Below are 26,355 nucleotides of genomic sequence, written 5' to 3' on the forward strand. Positions count from 1 at the left end.
AGGAATAAATGGGGAAGAAAGGAAAATGAAATGGAGGGAAGAAAGGGTAATAAAGGGAAATAAAGAAATGGAGGGAATTAAAGGAAACAAAGAAATGGGGGTAAGAAATAGAAAGGGAAATAAAGAAATGTGGAAGAAACTTAGCTGAACTGTCAGTGACTTTTCCAGGCCCTGCAGCAATCCTGGCCCCAGGGAGGCCACAGTGCGGCTGGACCCCACGATCCCTGCCAGTCAGCCAGTCAGGCCCTGGGGAGGCTGTAGCACAGTGCTGCTTGGCCGCATGATCCTCCCCAGCCAGCTGGGCCCCAGGGAGGCCACCACGTGGCTCGGCCCAGCCCGGCCCAGCGATCCTGAAGGCCAGACCAAGTAATCTTGTGAGGCGTAAATGGCCCTCAGGTCTGACGTTCTCCACCCTGCTTTAAACTATAAATGCAGTATATTAAAAAAAAACTGTTTTAAAAATCATTTTTATTAATCCTATTAGCAACAGCAGATGCTTTCTTCTCCTACATACAATCCTATGCACTCATTCAATGGGGAACATACACACCAAAATCTGGCAAAATAGCGAAAGATTCATGAACTGAAAGTGATAAGGACAGCATATTTCAAAGGATTGCAGATCACTAAGCAACACAAAGCTGTCTTCGTATCATGCATTTTTCACCACCTCTGCACAGGGTAGTTAGAATAATGCCAACTCTGCCAAAAAAGGACAAATTAGAGCCAAAACTTTGACTATATAATTCACACTGAGGTAGATTATACTTTAATTTTAATTACATATTCATACTGCAATTGCAGGAAACAGAATTACACATACAATTTATTACTGAACACATTAGCAGGCCTGCTAAATAATTTGGCCTGTTAAATAATCTTTTAGGAACTCAAATATTTACAAATAAAAAAAATTCATGACTTTTATAAAACGTTCAAACTGGGGACAGCCATGAAAAGGCTCATAAGCCAAAATTCAGCACAAACTTGGGCTGTTTCAGAGCCCCCAGATTATGTTCAGTGAAGGTGCCTTCCCCGAACATTTACTGGACCTTTGTCTTACTAGGTTTAAATGGCCCTGAACAGCTGAGCGGCATAAGTCCAAAACTGACCTGTTAAGTTTAAATGGCTGCAGGCCACTTCATACTAACAGCTGATAGATGCATGCAGTTGTCCTCATCCCCCCCCCAAAACAGGGGGAGCAAAACCAACTGGTGAAATGGCTGCCAGTCATTTCAACCTGATGGGTACACCCACCCCACTGTTAGGCTGAAATGGCTGCAATTCATTTCACTGGTCAGGTTCATCCCCACCCCCCACTTCAAAGCAGGGGGAAGCAACAAGGATGGATGAAATGGCTGCCAACCATTTAAATCTAAAGAGCGCACTCACCCCACTGTTAGGTTTAAATGGCTGGCAGCCATTTCAGCAGTTGGTTTTGCTCCCCCTGCTTCCTGGGCTATCCTCCCCCCTTTTTCCCAGCTATGGCTTGCCACAGCCAGAATAAAGGGAAAACCAAACTTGCCAGATGGGCTCCATTTGGGTGGGGGCTTTTTGGCCCAGTTCAGTTCCACAGCTGCCCCAAACAAGATTGTTTAGGTTTGTGCCCATCCCTAATTTGAACTACCGCTTGATAGTACAACATTATCTGCATTGTCATGTTCAGTGCTATTCATACACTAAAGGCAATGTTGCATATACTCATGGCAGGATATAATGATGTTTTCTGTGGCACATACGTGAAACATGAATGTAAAACACACACCTTGGAAGCCAAGACAAATCAGTTATTTCAGATATCGGAACAATCATAGTTTGTGTCAATAGTTTAAATGCCCACAATACAATTTCTGGCAACCTTCATAATGTGGAATAAAGACCTCACTGTAAGTCAACATTAATTCCATTCTCTTCAACTGAAACTATTTTGCAAGCCTACAAATTGTGTAAATTATGTGAACCAATGCACAGGATGTAGAACCTGTTCAAGATATGGCTTTTTTCTCTTTCAATTGTATTTAATTATTTAAACTGTTAATTTAATTTTTTTTTATTAGATTTATCATTCCTGCCCTTCCCGCAAGCAGGCTCACAGTGGGTTCCATCAAGATGCAACAGTAAAACAATATTAAACTTTTCAATATAAAAGAAGCTAAAACAAACAATATTTCAAAAACAGTGCCTCAACAATCAGGTCCAGTTGGGCTATCAGATCCTGAAAATCACTGGAGGGGAGTGGCCTAATGGAAAGTGATGTCTGCTGCCTCAACTGAAGGCCTGGTGGAAGAACTCCATTTTACAGGTCCTGCGGAACTGCAGCAGGTCACACAGAGCCTTGATCTCCAATGCAAGCTCATTCCACCAGGCAGGGGCCAGGATCAAGAAGGCCCTGGCCCCAGCTGAGGCAAAATGGACATCTCTGTGGCTAGGCACCACTAAAAGGCATTGGATTGCCAATCTTAAGAGAGGTGGTCCCCAAAAGTATGTTGGCCATATAGGACTTTAAAGGTAAGTACCAGCACCTTGAAACAGATCTGGTACTCGCAGCACACCAGTACACGCAGCACAAGATGGATCCGTGCCCACATAGACAAGGTCAACATCCATGCCACTGTGTTCTGCACCAGTTGGAGTTTCCAGAGCAGAGTCCATGTACAGAGAGTTACAATAATCCAGCCTGGAACTGACCAGTTTTGGTGTAGTGGTTAAGAACCAGTTTGGTGTAGTGGTTAAGTGTGTGGACTCTTATCTGGGAGAACCGGGTTTGATTCCCCAGTCCTCCACTTGCACCTGCTGGCATGGCCTTGGGTCAGCCATAGCTCTGGCAGAGGTTGTCCTTGAAAGGGCAGCAGCTGTGAGAGCCCTCTCCAGCCCCACCCACCTCACAGGGTGCCTGTTGTGGGGGAGGAAGGTAAAGGAGATTGTGAGCCGCTCTGAGACTCTTTGGAATGGAGGGCGGGATATAAATCCAATATCATCATCTTCTTCTTAGCATGGGACATCATAACCAGGTCACGGGGGGCAAGACACGGGACCCACTGCCTGATTGGATAAACATATGGAGCAGAGGTCAATCAGTGGCTATTAGCCACAGCATATTGTTGGAACTGTCTGGGGCAAGTGATGCTCTGTATTCTTGGTGCTTGGGAGGGACAACAGGGTGAGGGCTTCTGGTGTCTTGGCCCCACTGATGGCAACTGTTTTTTTTGGTCACTGTGTGACACAGAATGTTGGACTGGATGGGCCATTGGCCTGATCCAACATGGCTTCTATTATGCTCTTATCTGCCTCAGATGGAAAAAGGCAGACCTGGAAGGTCTGGGCCTCCATAGTCAAAGAGGTGTTCCAGGACCACCCCCATGCCCTTCACCCATGACATTGGCACCAATGGTGCCCCATCAAAGGATGGGAGCCCGATTCCCAATCCTGGTCCCTTACAGCCCAGGTCCCCCACAGCCCAGGGGCAGGACCTCTGTCTTCGATGGGTTCAGCTTCAGCCAGCTCGACTGTAACCATCCAGCCACAGCTTGTAACGCTTGTAATGCTCTGCATAGCTACTCAGGGGCTGAGTCCAAGCAACCATCATAAGTAGATAGAGCTGGATATTGGTGATACCCCAAGCCCACACCACCAAATAATCTGGGCAAAAGTGCACATGTAGACATTGAAGAACGCTGGGGAGAGAATCACTACCTGCAGCACACTACATTCTAGTGGGTATCATTAGGATAATCCCCCCCCCAAGTGCCACCTTCTGTCCCCAACCTTGGAGAAAGGAAACCAGCAACTGTAAGGCAAGCCCCTGTATCCCCACATTGGTGAGGCAATGGGTCAACACATCATAGCAATGAGTCAACACACTGAGGCCAATCCGCCTCAATCCAGATCTCTCCAGAGATAATCCACCAAGGCAACCAGCACCATCTCTGTCTCATGAGGAGGGTGAAGCCAGACAGGAGGGGATCTAGGACATTAGCATCCTCCAAGAACACCTGGAGTTGTGTCGCCACCACCTTCTCCACTACCTTGCCCAGGAATGGCAGATTGGATACTGAGTGGTAGTTTGTAAGAACCACAGGATCCAAAGATGTTTTTAAGGAAAAGGACAGACCACTGCCTCCTTCAACCCCTCTGGGAAAGTCCCTGTTGACAAAGACAGATTGATAATCTCCTTCAGGAGGATCCGTACTTCATCAACACACGTTTTAACCGACCACAATGGGCAAAGATCAAGAAAGCATGTGGTAGGTTTCACAGCCGCCACAGTTTAAACTTCATTTAAACTTTTTGGAAGCTGCTTTGGTTCCCATTAGGGAGAAAAGAAAATTGCCTAAATAAATAAATATGACTTAAGTACAAAAGTCTTCATTTTACAGGTAAAATTTGTCATAAAATGAAAACAGCAGCTTTCTTTAAACAATACTTAACCTGTTCTGTTGTACGCGCTCTAGTGCCATGGTCTTCAGCTTCCTAGTCCTGGGATTCACCTTTAACCCCAAGAAGGCAGAAGACCCTCTGAGCTGCCAGACCATCATACATATCCAAACAACAGAAGGAAGAATAAAGAATTATGAACTTCACCAGACCATGGGCAGCAGAACAAAAAAGCAAGAACATAAGATGCATCACAGTGAGAAACAAGCCAGAAAAGGCAGGTTTAAAAGACCCTTCTCATCATTTTGCCTTCTCTCCACCCAGGTCCGCTCATCTTCCATCAGTTACCCAAAGCCCCCATCCGCTTGCGAAATAAGAATTGTCAGGGAGAAGGAAAACTGTGCTGCTAGCACACATAAGGTGCATTGAAAACCTGACTGGCAAGGATGGACAATGTCTCAGTGTGGTGCAGACAGCTTTCATAGAAAAGGGACTTCTATAGGGGCTGGTAACTATGCATGGGGAAAGAAACAAATCTAGGGAGAACTACTGAAGCAATGGGAACTTCTGAACCTGCCTGTGCAAAAATGGAACACTGCACTTAACCACAAAGGTTCCATTTATTTGAACTAGAGGAGAACATATCTCCTTCCCATGATCCCTAGAGACAGGAAGTAGACTGCTGCCACCTTTGGTTTGGAGACTTCTGCAGTTCAGTCCACTGACTGTTAGGTGTGTTTCTGAAACCAAATCTCTTAACATTATCACAGAAAAAAACTTATTCGACTGACAAAAATGGGAACCAGATAAAGCTCCACACAAATAAAGATCGGCAGAAAACAACAGTTAATGGTCTTTAGCAGGGTTGTCGAACTCATTTGTTACAAGGACTGGATCTGACATAAATGGGACTTTGTGGGGCCAGGCCATGCATATCATAAAATGTAATGCCAGGTACTGGAGTTATAAACTTCATAAAAGATACAGAGAAACACAATTAAATATATTATTTCTTATTTATAACACAAACATGCTTAAAACTCTTGTGATGTTTTGTTTAAAATGGAAAGGTGGGGGATTAATGGCATTTGGCAAAGCAATTTTAAAAATAAAGCATCAAGAAAAAACACAAGGATCACAGCAGAAACTAAATATAGAAACCAAAAGTATAAAATGCTCTGGGCTTAGGAAAACATGAAATGGCTGGGTATTGCAAGCTTCTCCCCCCGCCTCCAGGTCTACTCAGATTGGCAATGGCTCTTCAGTGCAATAATCTCCTTTGGCTGTGAGTTCCCAGGTTAGAGTACTCACTAGGCACCAGTTCTCAAGTCCATTCAGCAGAGACATGCTGACTCAAAACATCTCTTAAAATCAACCATTTTTTAAGAGATATTACCTTGTATTTTTAGCAATTTAAGTAAACACTGGCAGGGGTCAAAGCAAGGGAGATGGAAGGGGTGAAAAGTGATGTATTGATATTATTTTTGCTTTAGTGCCTTTTTTTAGCTTTTTCTCTATAAATATTGTTACAATACATTGCAATAATAAAATTGGTTTGACACAAAAAGAAGTCCAGACTAATCCATGTCAAACAAAATATTTATCTGTCATATTAAGCAAGTTCAATGTTCTCTCTAAGTTATAAATGGGGTTACCAACTGGCCTGGTGAAAATTCCCTTATCCTTTAGTAGAGAATTAATGAGACACTATTTATCAGGTGAGGTTATTGGCGTCTATGTCATAAAAAGCACACATTAACCCTCTATTAAAAAGACAGAACATTTTTCTCTGCACCAGTTGGCAACCTTAATTCAGCAGGTCAGGCCCTGGAATTGGTTGTGAAGAGTTGGCCCAAGGCTCTGGAATGCCTTTCTGAATAAGGTGCAGAGTTGCTTCGTCTTCATCTTCTTTTACACGGGGAGTAAAATGTTTTGTTGCATATCAGAATGTTTTCCTGAATAAGCACAGCACAGGAAAAACTTGAAAGCTTTCACACAACTTATTAGTTCCCCTCTTCTACAGGAACTAAATTGGAATAAGCACACACATTCTTCTCCAGTTTCCCCCACCTCTGTCTTCACTTCTCTCTCTTTGTCATCTTTCTTATCTCAAATTTTAGATTGCATGCTCTTCAGAGCAGGGACTTTGCCTTCTTGTACTCTGTAAAACAACATGTACATTGATTGTTTTTTCTAATAAAAAACATACTATTCAGCTGAATGTAAAACTAAGCCTAAACTAAACTAAGGGGCTCTAGTGGAATAGCCACCCCATCAAGCATAGCCATCAGCCTGCCTTTAGCAAAAGTTCCCGACCACGGGAAAGCTTGCAGTGACTGAACTCTGCAGCTTAGCTCATCCTCTAGCAACAAATTAGCTCTGTCCAACAGATTTCCAAGGCATTTCTTTTTAAGGGCTGACTCCCCCTTTCCCTTCTCCTCCTTTTAAACTCTGTAATAGTTTAAGGCTAAGGTTCACTAGACACCAACAACAAACTTCAGGAATTGTCAATGCTTTTGGTAGTTTTCTCTTGATATTGCAAATGAGGGAAGAGGAGCCTGAGGTAGAAAGATGGAACTTAACATAAGGCCATCTAGTGAAATTTATCATATAAGGATAACAATTGAATAAAAGAAGATTTAGTCGCTTTTTCAATGATGAGAAATTATTTCACTTATAGAAATTATGGGAAATTGTGGAAACAACAACACCAAAATGCCTGCTTTACACCAAAGAGCAAAGGATGGAAACTTCTGAATACATGGATATGTAAGCCAACTGGATAAAGAACTCCAGCTATCAACTGCAGCACATCTAGCATCTAAACCAAGTGAAAAAGAAGCCCTGCCTTTACTGATCCAGAACCTTTTCCAGCACCCAGGAAGGAGAAAAACATGCACTGTTTCTCGAATGGCACAGCATGATTCCACACACTTTTAAAAACACAGAAAATAAACCTAGATTAGTATCAGTTTTCACAGAAAATTTTGCAAAGAGTGGTAACAGAACTATTTAGCATCACACACGAACAAAAGAACCCCATGCTTTGAGACACTGCTTTACTCTTTCAAGCGACTCAACCAAAGACAATGCAGCATAAGCAGCAAATAAAAGCACACTGGTAGACAAGTATTTCCTTGTCACAAATTCACGGTGCAGTTTTCTCCCCAACCCAATACTGTTTAAGTTCAAGTGACCATCTGGAGACCAGATCAGTTAACTGCAAATCATTCATGTATAATCTGTGATTTCTCTTAGAAAGGTTCCCAAAAGCATTTAAGAAATACAGTTATAGAGGTGGCCACAGCTACTGTGAAAGTGGTAAGAGAATATTGCAAAACACAACTTTGAAAGACCATCCCTGGCACTCAGCCCTACCATGAGCAACCAACAAAATCTCTCAGGAGGTAACTCTATGACTTCTCTATTCCGGTTAGGTGCTCAATCAATAGTAATAGATCTGAACATGAAGTGATGCTTCCTTAATTATCAGCCAAGAGTAAGCATTTTGGGATAGCATCCAGGAATTCTAGTCAAAAGTTATTAAGGCAGAAAGCAATGTAAACTATGGTTTGTCAGTACAACCGGAACTCCAAAACCAGGTCTTGCCTGCATCTAAGTATGCATTCTGCTAACAATGATATGTGTACTCCAGAAAATATGAACCCAAATCTTCCAGTGTTCTAAACAACACATAATGTTATGAGCAAATAGCAATACATTCTTGAACTAAAGTAGGAAAAAGAGAAATCAGGTGTGCCCTATGTTACATTGAAGCAAATGCAAAGCTTTATGTGGAGATTATTTTTATTGGAATCATATTAGCATGTACTTCATCTACATTGGTTTTTCTCCTGAAATGTAAACAAACACTGAAAACTGCTGACACACTAATACTGCAACCCTATGCCAAGATACTCCAGTTTAAATCAATTAATTTAAATGAGCTTCAACTGGAGCTAATTCTTTATTTACTTCATTTATACACTGCTTTTTTCCCCCACAGGGACCCAAAGCAGCTTACATTGTTGTAACTTAGGCTGTGTGCCACTAACCCAAAGTGACCAACAAGCTTCCACTGCAGATCAGGAATTCAAATCAGGGTCTCCCAGATTCAAAACTCTAACTGCTATACTCAACCTCACAGGTCTGTAATGTAAATTTTTGCACGCACCCCCCCCCCCAAAAAAACCTGTGCATGATAAGTAAGTTTGGTCAAGAAGACAAAAAATCAGCTTTTCTCTGCACATTGGTTTGCTTAAATTGCAAACTATCCCAAACTTACTTATGAAAATGTTTTTGACGTACTTGAAAGTTATTTTAGTGTTAAATTGATTTGTATACCTTTTCAAATACAAAGGGATATTAACCTTAAAAATTCAAAATATAAATTAAATGTCAGAGATACCAACAGCCCCTTTCCTCATATATGCAAGCAGTTTCCCAAGAGCATTAGAAATTTGGAGATTTTTCACTTCCACTTAAAAGATCCAATTACACTCTAGAAGGAAGCTATGTAGCAAAATTTTCCTGCTGCTTCTCTTTAAAACACACTCAAAGCTGCATGAACTCCCATTATACAGACAGGCTGCATGGATCCTGCACATGATTTCACGCTTGGTGATATAATCTCTGTTTTTAAAAGAGTATCTAAATGGTTTATATTCACTTGATTAAAGGCACATTTTCTTATTACTATTACAATGCTTGAAAATTCTGAAATCAGCCTTCTAAAATACTAATCTTTAGTCACAGGAAAGGCAATGTAATCCTGAATGTTTACTGATGTTCATACATTTGAGAAAAAGGAGAACAAGACAAGTAGTTGACAGGATACAAAGCAAAAGTGAGGCAATTATTTCCGATTGCATTTCAACTGATAACTGAACAACCACACTGTACTGGTTACTCCACTAAAGAGTATGTCACAGAGCATACCCCTGTACCACTAGCTGATAGCAGAAGTGTAACTATTAACACTGAAGCTAACAGGCCATGTTATATGTCACTAAAAACTTAACATCAAGCTCACAGAGAGCTTTTGATAAATTGGGACATTTCTCAAAAAATAAAAGTATCTATTTTGAACAGTTTACAGTATGCTATTAATTATGGTATCCTGTTTTCCACATACCCAGTTTGGCTATTTAAAGATGAGTTTTAAGTTTCTGGCTAGACAATCTAAAAGGGGAACTGCTTGCAAAAGTCTGCTTATGGAAGTTTCATACACTCAAGATAAAAACTCTTTTAAAAATCTTATAATTTCATATGCTTAAGACAAACTCATACTGCTAATGAATCTCTTGAAACCATTACAGCAATTGCAATCTTCACTAGCAGAATGCAAACCTTTTCTAAGAGATGTACCACTTTCCTATCCAGATCTTAATCATGGTATCACAATTCACACTGTCCAAAGAATGAAATAGCTCCCAAAAAGGGCATGGAAAAAATGCAGTTACAGCAAGTAAACAGTGAAAACGAAGAGAAAATAAAAGGAGACTTTGAGTAAAGGCCTGACATTTTCAAATAGAAGGAAAATCTACATAATCTAAAGATTCCTGTGGCACCCTTAAAACTAACAAACTTAAGTTTAAACAAATTGATCAGAATCACTTCATCACATGCAACAATTAAGCTCATAATAAATTTGTCATCCTAAAGCACCAGTGGATTAATTGTGCTTTGCAGCTGCACACTTAGTGCCCACAGTAATCTGGGTTTCCCCCCCAAAAAAGTCAGAATTAGAAGAATCTCATAAACAGAACAGAATCCGATGGCACACTTATTTTAACTTACATTTAGTGCACAAGACTTCAATATTCTATGCTAACTTTATGTCTCTAGAGCAACAAATACTTGAACTAAACTATTTGACTAGGAAAGAGATAAATCAAGTATAGTGTAAGTATTACATTGAAACAAATTTAAATTTTGAGGGGAAATTATTTTATTGGAATAACGTTTGTAAAAAATAAAAGACAATATACCATGTATTTCCCTTCTATAGTTTAAGTTTCAGGGGGAAAACACTAAAGGCTCTTAAAACTAGTAATGCTAATTTTACCATATCCAAACACCAGTATTATATGCTATGGAGAGAATTGTCCACTCGTCTATTTCAACAGAACAAATTTTGAGCCCAGTAGCACCTTTAAGATCAACAAAGTTTTACTCAAGATGTGAGCTTTTGTGTGCACAAAGACTTCCTCAGACACCATTATTGGTCTTAAAGGTGCCAATGGACTCAAATTTTGTTCTACTGCTTCAGACCAACACAGCTGCCCACTTGGATCTATTTCAACAGACTTAGCTCTCTTCCACAAAGGTCACTGGGTCACACACTTTCAATTTCATTCGTCAGAGAATCACTTTCAAATTCTAGATTAAACTGACAATTAAAACAACAATTCTAACAAAAAAGGAAGACACAAATAACAATTTTAGTTTTGTGAACATATATAAATGCAAGTTTTCCTAATTAAATATTTATCTAGCTGATTTGTACCTTATCTCCATTCTCTCATTTTCCTGTACAAAGTAAATTTTTATCTTTTTGGAATCTCATCATCCCCTATTTATTCAGAACAGGCAACAAAGCATTAGTCAACATTTATATGCTTCAAAAGGACTACCAACGATTTCTATCTGAATTTGTGTTATAAACTTTTAACAAACAGAATACCATTCCAGACAAGTATTGCAAAGTTATAAGTTTTTCAGTAACACTACTGCACAACAAGGATATTAATTACTTATCCAGAAGCAACAGTATATGATGCTCCCATCAACTTCCCTCCCTCAGAGGCAGGATTTACCCTCCATTTTTCTTTCCCTTTTGTGACTGAGCCACCCTACCTGTCTGTTTTCTTCTTTCCTAAAGAATTCTGGCTGTCCCACCCTGTCGCAGTATAATATTTTGACTGTTTGCTCAGCCCAGGAACCTTAGGGAAGGAATCGGAGCCCCATTTGACTTATATCACTTAAATAGCACTCAAGGAGGTTTTTTTATATTCCAAATTAACAAAATATTTTATTCAGCATAGAAGGGAAAGGTAAGGTAAAATCAGGGTAACATTTCTGAGGTAACTCAATACAGATAACTCTGAGGTAAAATCAGTACATGTGCAGACTTTAATTCTTATATTTCAATCTAATGAGAGTTTCGAAAGCTATTCAGAGTCAAAATCTTTATCTTAAGCAACTAATCTAGTTCCGCTGTTTTCTAAACACTCTAACACACTGGATATTTTCTGACTATTTTGGTTTCCAGAAGGCTGGTACACTCTTTTCAGTACCCAAACCCCATCTCTTGAAACACCACTACTCATCTTCAGGTTTTAACTTACTCTTAAGGTCTCTAAAGGCAGTTTCTGACCACACCAGACCAGGGATCAATGTACTTTTCAGGGCTATCACCCTATTTAGATTCGGTAGGGAAATTCCTTCTCTCACTAGAAGATCTATCTCCTTTCCTTCACCCAAATGGGAGTCACCATCTAACTACCCACTTGTCCTTGCCAACTTTCTTCAGTTATCCTGTCTGTGTTAAACTGATCTCAGTCAGGGCTGAATTCTGAAAGAAATCCCCTCAGCATTCAGGTCTACAGTCTCTCTCTGCTCAACTGATGCTAACCAATCAGATCTCTTGAAACAGCCTGTCAGTCAAGGCTCTCTGTTTCTGTGTAGAATTAACTCTTTGCAGTACTTCAGCTGTTTGCACAGCACTTCTAAGTTTCTTAAAAGTGCAGTCCATCACACTTGCCTAGATGAATAGTTAACTGCAAGGCTTTAACTAGAACCACCTACATGTATTCATACATCCATGTCAAGCACTTGAATAAGCAGATACAAGAAAATCGAATATCTGCAAGTTCATATTGTTCACTACACATATTTCTTTTTTACTTGCCTACTAGCTTTAACAATTATGTTCCTGTGCTGCAATGGGAATGCTCATTCTGTGCTTAACTTCCGATTTTAAAACATCGACTCTCTCTCACATTCATACCATTCACTGGAATTCTTAAAAATTTCCATTTACTGGCAATATTCAGAATACTGTGACACCTATTACATTATAAGAATAGTCTTAATATTCACAAACTTGTGTTACAATGAGTTAATCTTCTTTTTCCCATTTTTTCCCCTAGCAATACACTTTAAGAGACTACTAAAAAGGTGACAGCTGAGAAATGCTTCTATTCTATCCACAGTTTCCACTGACTGTCATTTCAGGAATGTATCTAGTAATACATGACAACTTGGAATGTCTCCACCCACCAGATAGCATCAGAACATGCACTGCTTACTAGGAGTCCTATAGTCTTGCAGTTCTACTTGAGTTTGCCTTTTTATGGTTAAGCCAGAACAACAAAACAAAGATAAACATAACTATGTTAATAAGGGCTTCAGAAATATAACATGTAATGATGTGACATATTATGTAAACAATGCAAAGGAAGCTGCAAATCTTCAAATGAGTATTCATGTGCCTCCAATTTTGTAAAGCATGTGTATGCAGAGTCCATGAATTAAGTGTACAGCTACCCAGCTGGTAAACGAAATAGTTTCAGCAGTCAATATTACTAAAACAAATTAGTATGAATTTGTAACACTGGGTATACTACTTTCTAGCTTTTTAAATACAAAGTTCTTGAATTTCCACTTTCAATTATAAGGCAGAATTAGCTGCATAATACAAAGTCTTTAAGGAAGTATTTAAGCTTATTACAGTAAAACTAAGTGAACATTCTACCTTTACCCATTATGCTGAACAAAGGAGATGAGGAATGATAATTAAGTTTTTGCAAATCACGTTTTGAAAAATATCAGGGCCATTTTCACATATTTTAATACACAACGCCAAAAGAATATATATATATATATATATAGTAATTCAGTTAACCAAATCAATTCAAACCAAAACAGAATGCATTGTTGAATTTAATAAAAAGATCTGCTGCAAGCCAAGTGCCATGCTTTTTAAACACATACTGTGATAAAAAAATATTCTACCATAAATACTGTAATATTCCAGAATATTCGCAATAATCACACTCTGACAAAGTTTTCCTCAAACCTCTTCTCCACTGCTATGCTATGCTTCTAATTTCACTACAAATATTACAACCATCCACTTACCCCCTAAGTGATCACCCACTCCCCATTCACAGCCCTCTTTCATCTACTCACTTTCATATTCTAGCCTTTGCATTTTCACCAACTCAGGGAAGCCAGTTATTACAGACATCATGCCTGCCCTGTGCTTTTGCTCCCCACCAAGATCTGGCTGTGTGTAGCACTGGCAGTGTTTTGTGTTTGGCATATAGAACAAAATCAGTCAAGACATCCAGCATTTTGTATTTTTTTTGTCTGTTTGTTTATTCAAAAGGTCAGTGATGCTTTGGCTACCACTTTCTGTATTTGCATCCCACAGAGAACAGTCAACATTAAACTTTTTTTATTAGATCCATCCTCTGAACATTACAAGAATACACACCAAGAATTTACCCCCATACACAATTTAAGACAAAAGGAAGGAAAAGTAACATTTAAAGTTAAAGTTCTGTGAAATGACTTGGTAGTAGGGTTGCCAGCCTCCAGGTGGGGCCTAAAGGTCTCCCGCTTTTACAACTGATCTCCAGCTGGCAGACATCAGCTCTCCAGGAGAAAATGGCTGCTTTGAAGGGTGGACTCCATGGCATGGTTTCATGTTGAGGCTCCTCCCTTCCCCAAACCTCACCCTCTCCCAGATCACCCCTAGAGTATTTTCCAAAACAGACCTGGTAACTCTACGTGGTAGCTTGAAAAGAACCTTCATTAACTCAAAGGGCACTTGAGTTTTTGAGATACATAATGCAAAAAAAAAAATATCAAAGATATAGCCATGGAATGCACTGGTAATGACATGAAGAATGGTAAATTATGCAAGTCAGGCAGGTGTTCAAGATCCTAACTGGGCAAGCTCCACAAATGCATATTTGTCAAAAATAGTGCCTGCCATTAAAATAAATGATTGTCTATACTTCATCAGAATTAGGAAATACCAGGAGTGGCCAAACTGAGGCTCAGGAGACACATGTGGCTCTTTCACACATATTGTGTGGCTCTTGAAGCCCCCACTGCCCCGTTGGCCAGCTTGGATAAAGCTTTTATCTCTCTCTTTAAATCACTTCTCTAAGCTAAGCCAGCAAGCTGCTTGGAGAATGCATTTAAAGTTAAAGTTGCTTTCTTTCCACCTCCTCTCCCCCATATATTTGCAGTCCTTCCTTCTCTCAAACATCTGATGTTCACGCCTTGTGGCTCTCAAACATCTGACATTTCTTCTATGGGGCTCTAGTGTTAAGCAAGTTTGGCCACTCCTGGGAAATACAGACTCCACTGGCCTGTATTTAAGAAATGTTATTTTACAGTCATACATTCTGGAACTGATAGTGCATAAGACTGCACTGAAAACATGCCTCTATAGAAGACTTTAATACCACTTACTTTTGGACTAAAATAGATAATGGAATAATCACTTGCAATTTTGTTCAGAATTATCTATAAAACATTAACTTCCAACACTCAGCCAATCCCCACTTGATTCGTTATCTTGCTACTCTACATTCTTACTGGAATTTGTATAACATTAAAACTTCCACAAAGTTTATAACCAACACATAAGAGATTTTACTTTCTTGGACAAGCACAGCCTTCACAATAAAGATAATCTGGACCACACCAACAGGCATTCAGATCTGGCATACTGATCTCTCACACTGATGTTGTGAGTATCAAGTGTGGAAGTAAAACTCAAGTTTCTTCTATAGTTTATCCACAGAAGTCTAGTCAAGACTTATATAAATTAAACTAAGAAGTTAACAAGTCTACATTTAGCACCAAGGATTTCAATTGCTATTCAAGAAGAATAATCTTCAAGTAGTCCTGAGCATAAGTGATTAGCTTCAGTCTCTTACCCTTACATGCCAATGTATACATGCAGTTTCACTCCATTGCTCAAGACCAACTTCCCAACACCAAATACTTTTAGCTTTACTGGGCAATGAACTTTTGATAAGCAAATCAAAGGGCATCCCATTCTCTCTGCTACAGAAGCCAATTCTCTAGTCTTCTTATGATCTCAGAGAAATTGTTTAATATTTAAAAGAAACAAGCAGGGACCCTCAATAAAACTGCAGGAAGTAGGCATTCCATCCCCCCTGCCTTTGCTTCCTCCCTCTTCCCTGCCACTTCCCCTCAATGGGCTGCTTCCATGACAAAGCATATGTTGTTCTTTCTCCTGCCTACCTCCAGTACTGCCATCTGGATACCAGTGGGCAGCAAGAACCCTGGCTCTACCCACTTCCAGCACTGTCGGCTCAACAGGGGGCAGCAAAAACTCCAATGCCCCCCTGCCTTGAGCACTGCTAGCTCAGCAGGGGACAGCGATGACTCCCACATCCACGCCTGCCTCTAACACTGCCAACTTGGCAGAGGGGGCAACAACAGCTCCTGTGCTCTCCCTCTTTATACCAAACAAGTGGGCTCAGTGAGAAGTGGAAAGAGAAGGTGAACTGCAGGCAAGAATAGCGGAGCAGCAGTGAAAGGAGTGAGTAGTTGCTTCTTTGGGGCTGTTTCTTCTTGAGCAACAAGGAGACAGTCTTGCCCATGTATGATAGGTATTCTGACAGGCTGAAAGTAGCACTCAGTGTGTATGCTGGCCAACCCTGAAGGCAGAAAAAAAGGAAGGGAAGACAGAAAAGGGGACACCAAGAGAGGGGAGCAGTGAAGCAAGAGCTTTTTCTTTTCTTTATGCCGAGTCTCAGAGGGAAAGCTGGAATACCAGCTGGCTTGCAGAGGTGAGGTGTTCCTTTGGATGATGGAAACTCATCTGCGCTTGCATACATGCTCCTCAGTTTGGTGGATTTTAAAACCTCCATTCATTTTTTAAAGCTTTCATATTTTTCTGCAAGCCTCCAGGGACTCCAATGTTGTTGAAAAATATTACTTCTGTGCAAATGGCACTGATCCACAGATTTAAATATCCACAGCGAGACACATTTTATTATTAGACTATATAATGGTGTCTGGCTAAAACTTATTTTAGTTGAGGCTGACACTTTTTGTCAATAGTAGTTATTTCACAAAATTGTCAATCTATCCATAATTAATTATTTCTAAATTCCATTTATTTCAACAGGAAAGATTCAAGTCCAGTTCTCCTATTAAAATAAATGGAAATGTTTAACTTTTGTTGGCTTGTGCCTGAAGTTTTAATTTAAAAGCTTCAAGTCACCTTTCCAAATTCCAACATGGATCTTCTACAAGTTCTACTGACCTGTAATGTATTATAATTCTGAATCTAACAATTATTTAAATCCACTTTTAGAGTAAAAAAAGGTAAAGGTAGTCCCTTGTGAAAGCACCAGTCGTTTCCGACTCTGGAGTGATGTCACATCATGACGTTTTCACGGCAGACTTTTTTATGGGGTGGTTTGCCATTGCCTTCCCCAGTCCTCTACACTTTCCCCCCAGCAAGCTGGGTACTCATTTTACCGACCTCGGAAGGATGGAAGGCTGAGTCAACCTTGAGCCAGCTACCTGAACCCAGCTTCCGCTGGGATTGAACTCAGGTCGTGAGCAGACCTTAGGACTACAGTACTGCAGCTTTACCACTCTGCGCCATGGGGCTCTTTAGATCAGGTAGTCCTAAATGAAAGGGCACGCAATGTAAATTTACAGGATTCTGTCAATGCACACTATATAACCTCATAATGTTTTCAGCATACTTTAACATATAGCTTGCAGTGTTAGCAGGTGGCAAAACAAATTCTGGAGACAAACTGATAGCTTATAATGCATATTTATTTAAAATTAAGTCCCCAGCGTGTTCAATGGGAGTTGCTGTCAGGTTATGATCAGACAAGGTGATTACTTCCCTGTCCAACCAGATGAGTTCTAGAAGCAAGCATGCTATTTTTATTACCAGTTTGAAACCATTGCTAGAGGTGCTTTTCACCACCTGCACTTATTGTCATCCCTTCCTAGACAAGGCTGCCCTTGCACACAAATACATGTTTCAGTAACTCCCAAGATCAACTGATGGAATGCACTTTATATAGCACTTTTCTTAAGCTACTTGGAAGCCTTGCCTAGGACAAAAAGTGACTCCTTGTCCTCCCACAGATGTGGGAAGAATACCTTTAACCAGGGGTAGCCACCCTGAGCCTGCTTCAGTGGGGCGGGCAGGATATAAATACATATAAATAAATAAATAAACTGCAGCTCAGAAGCCATATGTGGCAATTTCACACATATTATGCAGCTCTCAAAACCCCCATCACCCTATCGGCTGCCCTGGAGGCATTTCTCTTTTTAAATCAGTTCGCCAAACCAAGCCTGCCAGCAGCTTGGCAAACACATTCAAAATTAAAGCTGCTTCCTTTCCACCTCTTCCACCCCCAAATCTATTTTGCTTACTTTTGACTCTCAAACATCTGAAGTTTGTGTCTTGCGGCTCTCAAACATTTGATGTTTATTCTATATGGTTCTTGTGTTAAGCAAGTTTGGCCACCCCTGCCTTTAACCAATACATGCTGCGCTTTGTATGGGTATTTCCAAACCCAGTTCAAGGGATTCAGAATGCAGTAGCCCATGTATTAATAGGTTCCAATCATGTTACCCATGACTGTAGTACTACAGAAGCGGTATTGGCTACCTGCTTGCTGCCAGATCCCATACACAGCGCTCATTTTGACCTTTAACACAGTTTACAACCCACGTTCATCCTGCTTCAAGGATCGCCTCTCCTTGTATGAATGCAGAACAACCCTAACATCTTCACAACAAGGTATGTTCTCTTTTCCTCACTAAAGAAGGTAAGTGCATAAATGGTAGTCCTGTCTTATGGAATGACTGCAAGTTGACCTAAGGGCTCCCACTTCTCTTCTCCAGCTGATGAAGCAGTGTAAAGCTGTACTGTTTAGATAGCTTTTTCCTGACTTGGTTTTAGTTTTATTAAAGTTCTGATATGTCAGGTTTCTTGTAGTTTAATTTGCTTCTTTTATTATAAACCACTTTAAGCAAGAACAACAAGCAGTACAGAAATACAGTAAATGAACAAACAGATACTCTCTGAATGGCTGACTCACTGATAGGACCCCTGGGTAAGGCAGTTGTTTTCCAGTCTCCAGAAGATTTTAAGAAAAAAATCTGTAAACCCATTTTCCCACATATTCCTGACAAGACATCCTTCTTAAGGTTTTAATTTACACTGTTGATTTATGGTGCCTTTTAGGTTCCACAGTTCTAATGATGATGATGCTTATTTTGTTCATTTTGCTATTTGTTTTTTTTTATTATTTTGGTTTAATTTATTGCTATTTTTATTTATGTCACTGCTTTATTTTTATCTTGTAAACTACCCTAAGTGTTTAAGTGGAAGGAGGATATAAATCTTATAAATCAATAAACGTGGTTGCAGTTTTAATCTTTAAAAAAAACTACATATCCCAAAATCCAAATACTTGCAGGACTGCCACTTCTGGCATTAAGCTATATCACAGCCCAAGATGGGACATCCAGTCATGTTCTACACATCTTCTCTAGGCCAGATTAGAACAATGCCCATTAGTAGGGCCTTTGCCACTGAAGCCCCTAGGTTGTGGAATGCTTTGCTTTTACCTTTGCAAAGGTATAAAAATTGTATTCCAAGTCAACCTCAGTGACTCCTTTATAGTACAACCCTAATCTGAATCACACTCTTCTAAATCTATCATCTTAAATGACACTAGAAGGGTGAAACTGTTGCACTGTTATTGGCAGTTTGTTTACTATGTGGCTATATTTCTTGCGTGTTTACCATTTAATTGTACCTCTACTTTTATCATCTGTTTTGAGAACTCCAAAAAAGTACTCTTGAAAGTTTTGTTAAAAGCATGCAGAAAATTGCAACTGTAAGCCAATGTGCCACTATAGACAAGTATGCTGTTTTAACATGCCTCAGGGCAGCTTCTCAATGGAAAATACAATTTTCAGATAAAATCAAATCACAACCTATGTTAGGATCTCAACTCCATATAAGTGTGACAAACGAGACATATCTGGTATCCATTGTACTTACTCATCTGTGAACAGTGAAGAGAAAGTCTCTTTTTTCTACCCAAGGGGGAAAAAACTTGTATTCTTTATCACAACAACTCTATCCCACAGGAAGATGGTTTGTGGCTCAGTGATAAGAGCATCTGCTTGGCATGCAGAATGCCCCAGGTTCAACTCCAATAATTTCCAGTTGAAAGAGTCACATAGTAGGCAATATAAGGGACCTCCACCAGAAACCCTGGAGAGTTGCTACCAGTTCGGGTAGACAATATAGACTTTGATGAACCAAAGATCTGTTTCAGTATCAGGCAGCTTTGTGTCAGATGTCCATGAAAATTCTGGTACATAAATGAAAAATGGCATAGTAGCTGAACAATTTATTTTTGCCTCAAAAGATAGCACCAGCATGCAAAATATTAAGAAATGTCCTCCACCAATAACGTTTTAATTACAGGAGCATCCTACCAGAGCCCTTTTTATTATTCTTTTGACTTTCTGTACACAGCTTCAAAAATTATAAGCATCACTTTCAACTAAGGCTATGCTATCAGCACAGAGAAAAATACTTAAATAGAAGAAGTCATCCGTGAGAGTTAAATCATTCCACATTAAGTCAGTGTTGCACGTCTGCACTGAAAACACACTACCATCCTAAGCAGAGTTATATCTTTCTAAATCAACTGAAGGGCTTAGTAGGGTAGAACTCTGATTAGGATTGTAAGCCATACACTTATATTTTTAAGTGTTATGTTTGAAGCTCTGGCCTTGCTGCCACAGAAAAAGCAAGATACAGACAACTCAATCATTCTTACTACACCAATTTCTATTAATAATGGTGTAGTGAATCTTAACAGAAGTACACATGCCAACACAAACTGGTACACCCTTTGTCCAGCAATGGCTGCAACAAAGTTCCAATTTCTGTTCTGTCAGGGGTCTGGATAAATTAATTTGATAATACAGCCAAAACTGCAGAATTAAGTGCAGGAGTCGGATTCTTCCAACAAAAGAATCCTACATAGCAAAAGTGACAAGACCTCATGAACAAACTTCTCTCAGACACCACCACAGGAAATTCACCTTAAATAAAAAGTAGCAAATGCTACATATAGTTTCTTACTCCAACAATTCCACAAAGTAACTATTTTAGAGAAAATAGTAAGACTATGATCTTACTATAACTGGAAAGGGTCATTAAAGTCAACACACACATTTAGAATCAAAGTAACACACTCAAGCCTCCAACTTCCCCAATGTTTAGTGATAACACTGCCAAACAGAGTAAGAAATGGGTAGATCTTATGCAAAATCTCCCATCCAGAGCCAGTGTGGTTTCGGTTTTCTCTGGACGCTGTTGGTCTGAATCCCCATTCTGTCATGAAAACTCACTGGATGCCTATGAGCCAGACACCACTCTCAGCCTTACCTATCCCACAGGGTTGTCATGAGGATAAAATGGAAGAGATATAATTTTGTAAGCTTGGTTGGGTCCCTATTGAGAAGCAAGGCAGGGCATAAATAAAGTAAACAAATCCCCAAGTGTGAAAGCTGTCAGCATAAGCCTGACAGGATTGACAAAGCTAACCATGTTCAATAAAGCTACAATAAACATAAACTTATTTCAAAGAAGTTGCTAGCAACTATTTTGCCCCTATTACCTTCTTGCTGTTATAGCAGAGCAACAGCATCTTTTTACTGTCATTATACAAAGATCTAATTTTGGATCATTTAAAGCTTACAAAACAGATCAGCATCTAACCATTAACAGGTGGTTAGATACAATACAATGATTTCTCCAGAAAGATGGGAAACAGCTGATTTTGGGAGCAAAACTTTTACAGAAATTTCATCTTATTTACTGAGAATATTTCTATGCTGCCTCTTCAAAATCCTGCTCAAGGCAACATACAATTAAAGCCATATGTTGTAATCTAATTATCACATTCTTTATCCAACCCCTCCTCCTCCAAGGAGTTTAGAAGGGCATAGATGGTTCTCTCCATCTCCACTGTTGTCATCTCAGCCACCCAGAGAGAATGACTGGCCCTGAATCACTTTGTGAACTTCATGGTAGAGATTTAGTCAGGTCTCCTCCAGTGCTAAGCCAGTACTCTGCCACTGTATCACAACGGCTCTTACATGCAAATTCTATATATTCTTCATTGGTTTCTTCTTAGTATAACCTATTAATAAATTTGTATGAATTTTCTAAAGTGATTACACCCTTTTCACATGAGAAGTTTTCATTTAGGAGACAGGCCTGATTATGCACCTTGCACAGCAATAAAAACAAGATATACATAACACGTAAGTCATCTTCAGTTAACAAGTTATCTTGAAGCAACACAGAAACAGGGAGGCTTCTCTCATACCTATTTCATAATGCATAATTTTTAATACATACTAACTTGAAATGTGTTTCACACAATTAATGAACCACTACAACTAATAAGTATGCTGTATAAAGATGATTCCTATACAAATCAAAAGAAAATCCTTATTACTATGGCTTTATGGAAATACCAGAACAACTTACATTCACAACCAAAATCAAACTGTCAAAATGATTATTCTTGGTTTTCTGATATTCAGTGAATTAATGTTACTGTTGCTTTTGGCCTGTTAATAGAACACAAAAGTATTCAAGCAAACCCACATTATGTCCAGATTGCCACAGTCTTTCCTTATTTGGATAATATTTTGAGATTCCAATCAGGCTCATATAAAACTTTAAAGTGCACAAAGCATCCATTTTGAAAAAAAACTTCAACCAGCTTTCTTTTCATCTTACTTTTTTAAAAGTTTTTTTTTAATATACAAACAAACCAGTACTATTGCACTAATGATTTTATAACTTCCCACACTTAAGAAAAAGCACACACACTGGATATCAGTAGTGAAAAGCTGGAGTTCATAGCAGACAGTACAGACTAAATAGTAGGAAAAGCAGATGCTAACACCGAGTTTTAGAGAATAAGACCAAAGCCTGGAGAGGGGGAGACAAGAGAATAAGCAAGTCCTATTTACACTTCAACCGATTTAGGGGGGAAGGGTACAGGAAACGGTAGCCATTCAGTAGTGGCAAACCCTAAACCTTCCAACTGTGGGAGTGAATAGCCACCTTTAAGTCTCCCCTTCACTACGGGGGGGGGGGTACTCTTCTGACCACAATCGGGGGGGGGGGGGGGACAAACGATGCCCCCCTTTTCCAAGCCTCTCAAGGAAATAAACTCCCCCAGCAAGCCCAAGTTTTGCAAGCGCAGCGAGGGAAAGAAGCGGAGACCCACAAATACCACCCGTCTCCCAGCAAAGTAAGGCCCTGTTCTAACCGCCCAACCAGGCGCTCTCCTCCGCAAAATACAACAGTCCTCCTGGGCCAAAAAGAGGTGGGTGCAGCCAGCCAGCTCCCGTAGAGAGAAGAGGGGGGGAAGAAACGAGCCGGGCTTTCCAGCACCCCTTCCCCTGGTGACAGAGCTGTGGCTGGGCAGAGAGCGAAGGCATTCTTGCCGTCCGGCCTCCCCTTCCCCCAAGTGCCGGGAGAAGGAGGGGGCGGTAGTACAGGCCCCAACCTCGTCGAAGGCTTCGCCGCAGCTGAAGCCAAGCTAGGCCCACTCTCGGGGGCCCCAGCAAGCAGACACGGACCTGGTGCAGCGCGGTGAGTCCGTCCACATTGGCGTAGTTGATGTCGGCGCCGCGCTCCAGCAGGCGCAAGACCTCCTCGGTGTCCCCGCTCGAGCAGGCAGCCAGGAAGACGGCTCCGTCGTCGAACTTCACCTTGGTCTTCTTGCGCTTCACAACGGGCGGCTCCAGGTCGGTCTCGGAGCCGATCCAGCGCTTCAGCTGCTCGTTCCGTTTCTGCTTGGCGTCCGCCATCTTCATGCCCCACTCGGCTCTCGTCCCCTTCCCTCACTCGCCCTGCGCTTCAGCGGCGGCGATCCGCACCCAGGAGGAGAGGCAAGCACCGCCTGTATCCCACAGAACACCGCGGTGGAGCGCTCCCTCGCTGCTGCTGCCGCCGCCTCCTCCTCCTCTCCCCCCTCCTTCCCACCACCGCCACAGAGTGCCCGAAGCGCCGCCCGAGAATCCCCGCGCGCCTATCTCGCTCTCTGGTTGGCTAGTACAAGCTGGAGGAGGGGGAAGGGAAAACACCCGGCTTCCTTGACGTTTTCTCGCGAGATCCCTGAAGAGACGAAGTGGTGGCGAATGAAGCTCGCCCCTTGAGCAAGCTTTGGGCAGAAGGGAGGGAGTGAAGGAGCTTCAGAATTAAGCGCAGGCGGGCCCAGGGAGGCATACGGGGGGCGCGGCGTGAAGTTGACATTGTTTCTGTGACGAAAGGAGGCCTGACTGACTAGCTCCTCCGTTCGCTAACCAAATCGACTCCTTTTAGTTCAGCAGCTTGTTCAGGGGATCTCCTTTTCTACAACTCGGAGTGGGAAGGAAGAAGCGGAGGCGTGGAAGCGCCAGCAGAATAGTCCACAACTTCGGGTCGTGTTCACCTGTGACGTTTAAAGTTATGTTTGCATGTCCTCGTCGCTGGTGGAGATTCTTAAAATCACTGTCCTATGCAGAGAAGGTCGGATAGCTGTACTTCACTCACGGCTATGATTGGGCTGCGACTTAAATAATAATAGGTTTTTAAAAGCCCTGCTTCCCCCCTCGATGTCTGACGTTCGCATTTGAAAGGGCGGTTTTGCTGCAACCCCCATTCTACGCGCGTTTACATGGAAAACTCACTGTATTCAGTGGGGTTTACTCCCTCATACTTGTATAGAGGATTACATAGGAATAAAGATACAGACTTCAGCCTAAGCAGTAGCATTTATTTAATAAGCGTGCACAGGATTAGGTTTTATTGTCACTGAGATTCTTAATAAAAGTATGTATATAGAATCTCAATTGACAATTTCAAACTTGGTTGGAATAAGATAATCATTACTAACTTCCTAATGAAAAAAAGATTATCAAACAAAACTGTGGAACCTTGGTGAGGGGAAGGGGAGTTCTATAGTCACAGTTCCAACACTGAAGAAATCATAGTTATACTTTAGAGTTATAGTTTATCTGCATATTTTTCAAAGTACATGTATTGGTTTATCATTATTATTTTATTACAGTTTATAAATATCTTAAAAATTTGGTGCTACTTTATTACAGTTTATAAACACCTCAAACATTTGGTGCTAGAGAAAATATTTATTAACATGAATAAATCCACAGGATTCTATTTTTTGTCTTATTGATCCTCAAATCTACCCTGCCAAGTTGGTGGATCAGTGATCAAATTCTTGACTGCTCAGATAAAAATCAATGTACATTTTCTAACCAGCGCAGGAAATTATTTTGAGAGTTCATATAGTACAAAAACAGACTTGTATCTGCAAACCTAGGTTCCTTATTCAAACATGAAGCTTATAGGATGGTATCTCTGAGCCTAAATGGAACCACACATGATTGCTTTGAAGATTAAATGACCCTCTATATAATACGTATGGGCATAATATGTACAACAAACAGAACAATAAATCAAGATTACAAAATCAGGAATGAGCATGGCATAAATGAACCAATGCTAAATGCCTTGGTTTGATGTAAAAAGAAATACAGTCTTTTCTCAGGGGCAGCCCGTCCATGGAATTCACTGCCACAGGAGGTGATGGCAGCTACGAGCATAGACAAGGGATTGGATAAACATATGGAGCAGAGGTCCATCAGTGGAACTCTCTTTCTGGGGTAGTGATGCCCTGTATTCTTGGTGCCGGGGAAGGGCAACAGTGGGAGGGCTTCTAGTGTCCTGGCCTCACTAGTGGACCTCCTGATGGCACCTGGGGGTTTTTTGGCTACTGTGGGGCAGAGTGTTGGATTGGATGGGCCATTGGCCTGATCCAACATGACTTCTCTTATATAACATCCTGCCTTGGACAGCCTTTAATATGGCAAGTCTGCCCCATGCACATGCATCCTGTGCTAAAGACAGCTCAGTCTGTCTTCCCATAGCCCCAGGAGCAGGTCACAAAGGCACAGGAGCCATTCAAGATAAAAGGAGTTGACTGCCCCAAACATATTAAGGATTTGCTGTTCAATAAAGTCTGAAAAAATCTATAGTTCTATTTTTGAGATACTGGAGTGACTGCCCCTTGATATTTGTGAGAGAGTGAGATCTGACTTGGGGATACTCATGCTGAGGTTGCTGTTCTTGGTTTCTGTGGTGCCACTGGACTTCTGTTTTTTACAACTGCATAATATAACAGGTCCAGTGGCACTTTGAAGGCTGACCACATGTGCTGATCATGACCCCCATCCCACATGTACATTCCGCTGGGTGCTAGATGCAGACTGTACAGGGGATAGGCTGGTGAGTGGTTCAAAGGTGTGTGTGGTTGCTCTAGCATGAAGGGGTGGTCTCTGGGTCCAATCCCCACACACATTGATGAACAAAAGTTATTGAGGAATACTCAGCATGGGTTCTGTAAGGGAAGATCTTGCCTCACTAACCTGTTACAGTTCTTTGAGGGGGTAAACAAACATGTGGACAAAGGGGACCTAATAGATGTTGTTTACCTTGACTTCCAGAAATCTTTTGATAAAGTTCCTCATCAAAGGCTCCTTAGTAAGCTCGAGAGTCATGGAGTAAAAGGACAGGTCCTCTTGTGGATCCAAAACTGGCTAATTAATAGGATGCAGAGAGTGAGTATAAATGGGCAGTCTTCGCAGTGGAGGACGGTAAGCAGTGGGATGCTGCAGGGCTCAGCACTGGGTCCCATGCTCTTTAACTTGTTCATTAATGATCTGGAGTTGGGAGTAAGCAGTGAAGTGGCCAAGTTTGCAGATGACACTAAATTGTTCAGGGTGGTGAGAACCAGAGAGGATTGTGAGGCACTCCAAAGGGTTCTGTTGAGG

The 26,355-nt window shown here is 40.9% G+C and overlaps 1 protein-coding gene across 6 annotated transcripts in view; it reads right to left on the reverse strand.

The window, feature by feature from the left end:
* The window catches only part of PPP1R12A (protein phosphatase 1 regulatory subunit 12A), a 190,562-nt gene extending 166,881 nt beyond the window's left edge, over positions 1-23,681 (reverse strand). For 5 of the 6 annotated variants that reach the window (XM_060245129.1, XM_060245131.1, XM_060245130.1 and 2 more), the window contains exon 1: positions 23,101-23,597. In XM_060245129.1, the coding sequence (XP_060101112.1) occupies positions 23,101-23,337 (237 nt within the window). In that variant the 5' untranslated portion in view covers positions 23,338-23,597. Of the gene's footprint in view, positions 1-23,100 lie in introns of all 6 variants that reach the window. The other variant, XM_060245126.1, reaches the window with a different exon arrangement.
* Between the last annotated feature and the right edge of the window lie 2,674 nt (positions 23,682-26,355).

This window comes from Heteronotia binoei, chromosome 8 (assembly GCF_032191835.1).
Source record: "Heteronotia binoei isolate CCM8104 ecotype False Entrance Well chromosome 8, APGP_CSIRO_Hbin_v1, whole genome shotgun sequence".
Lineage (NCBI taxonomy): Eukaryota > Metazoa > Chordata > Lepidosauria > Squamata > Gekkonidae > Heteronotia > Heteronotia binoei.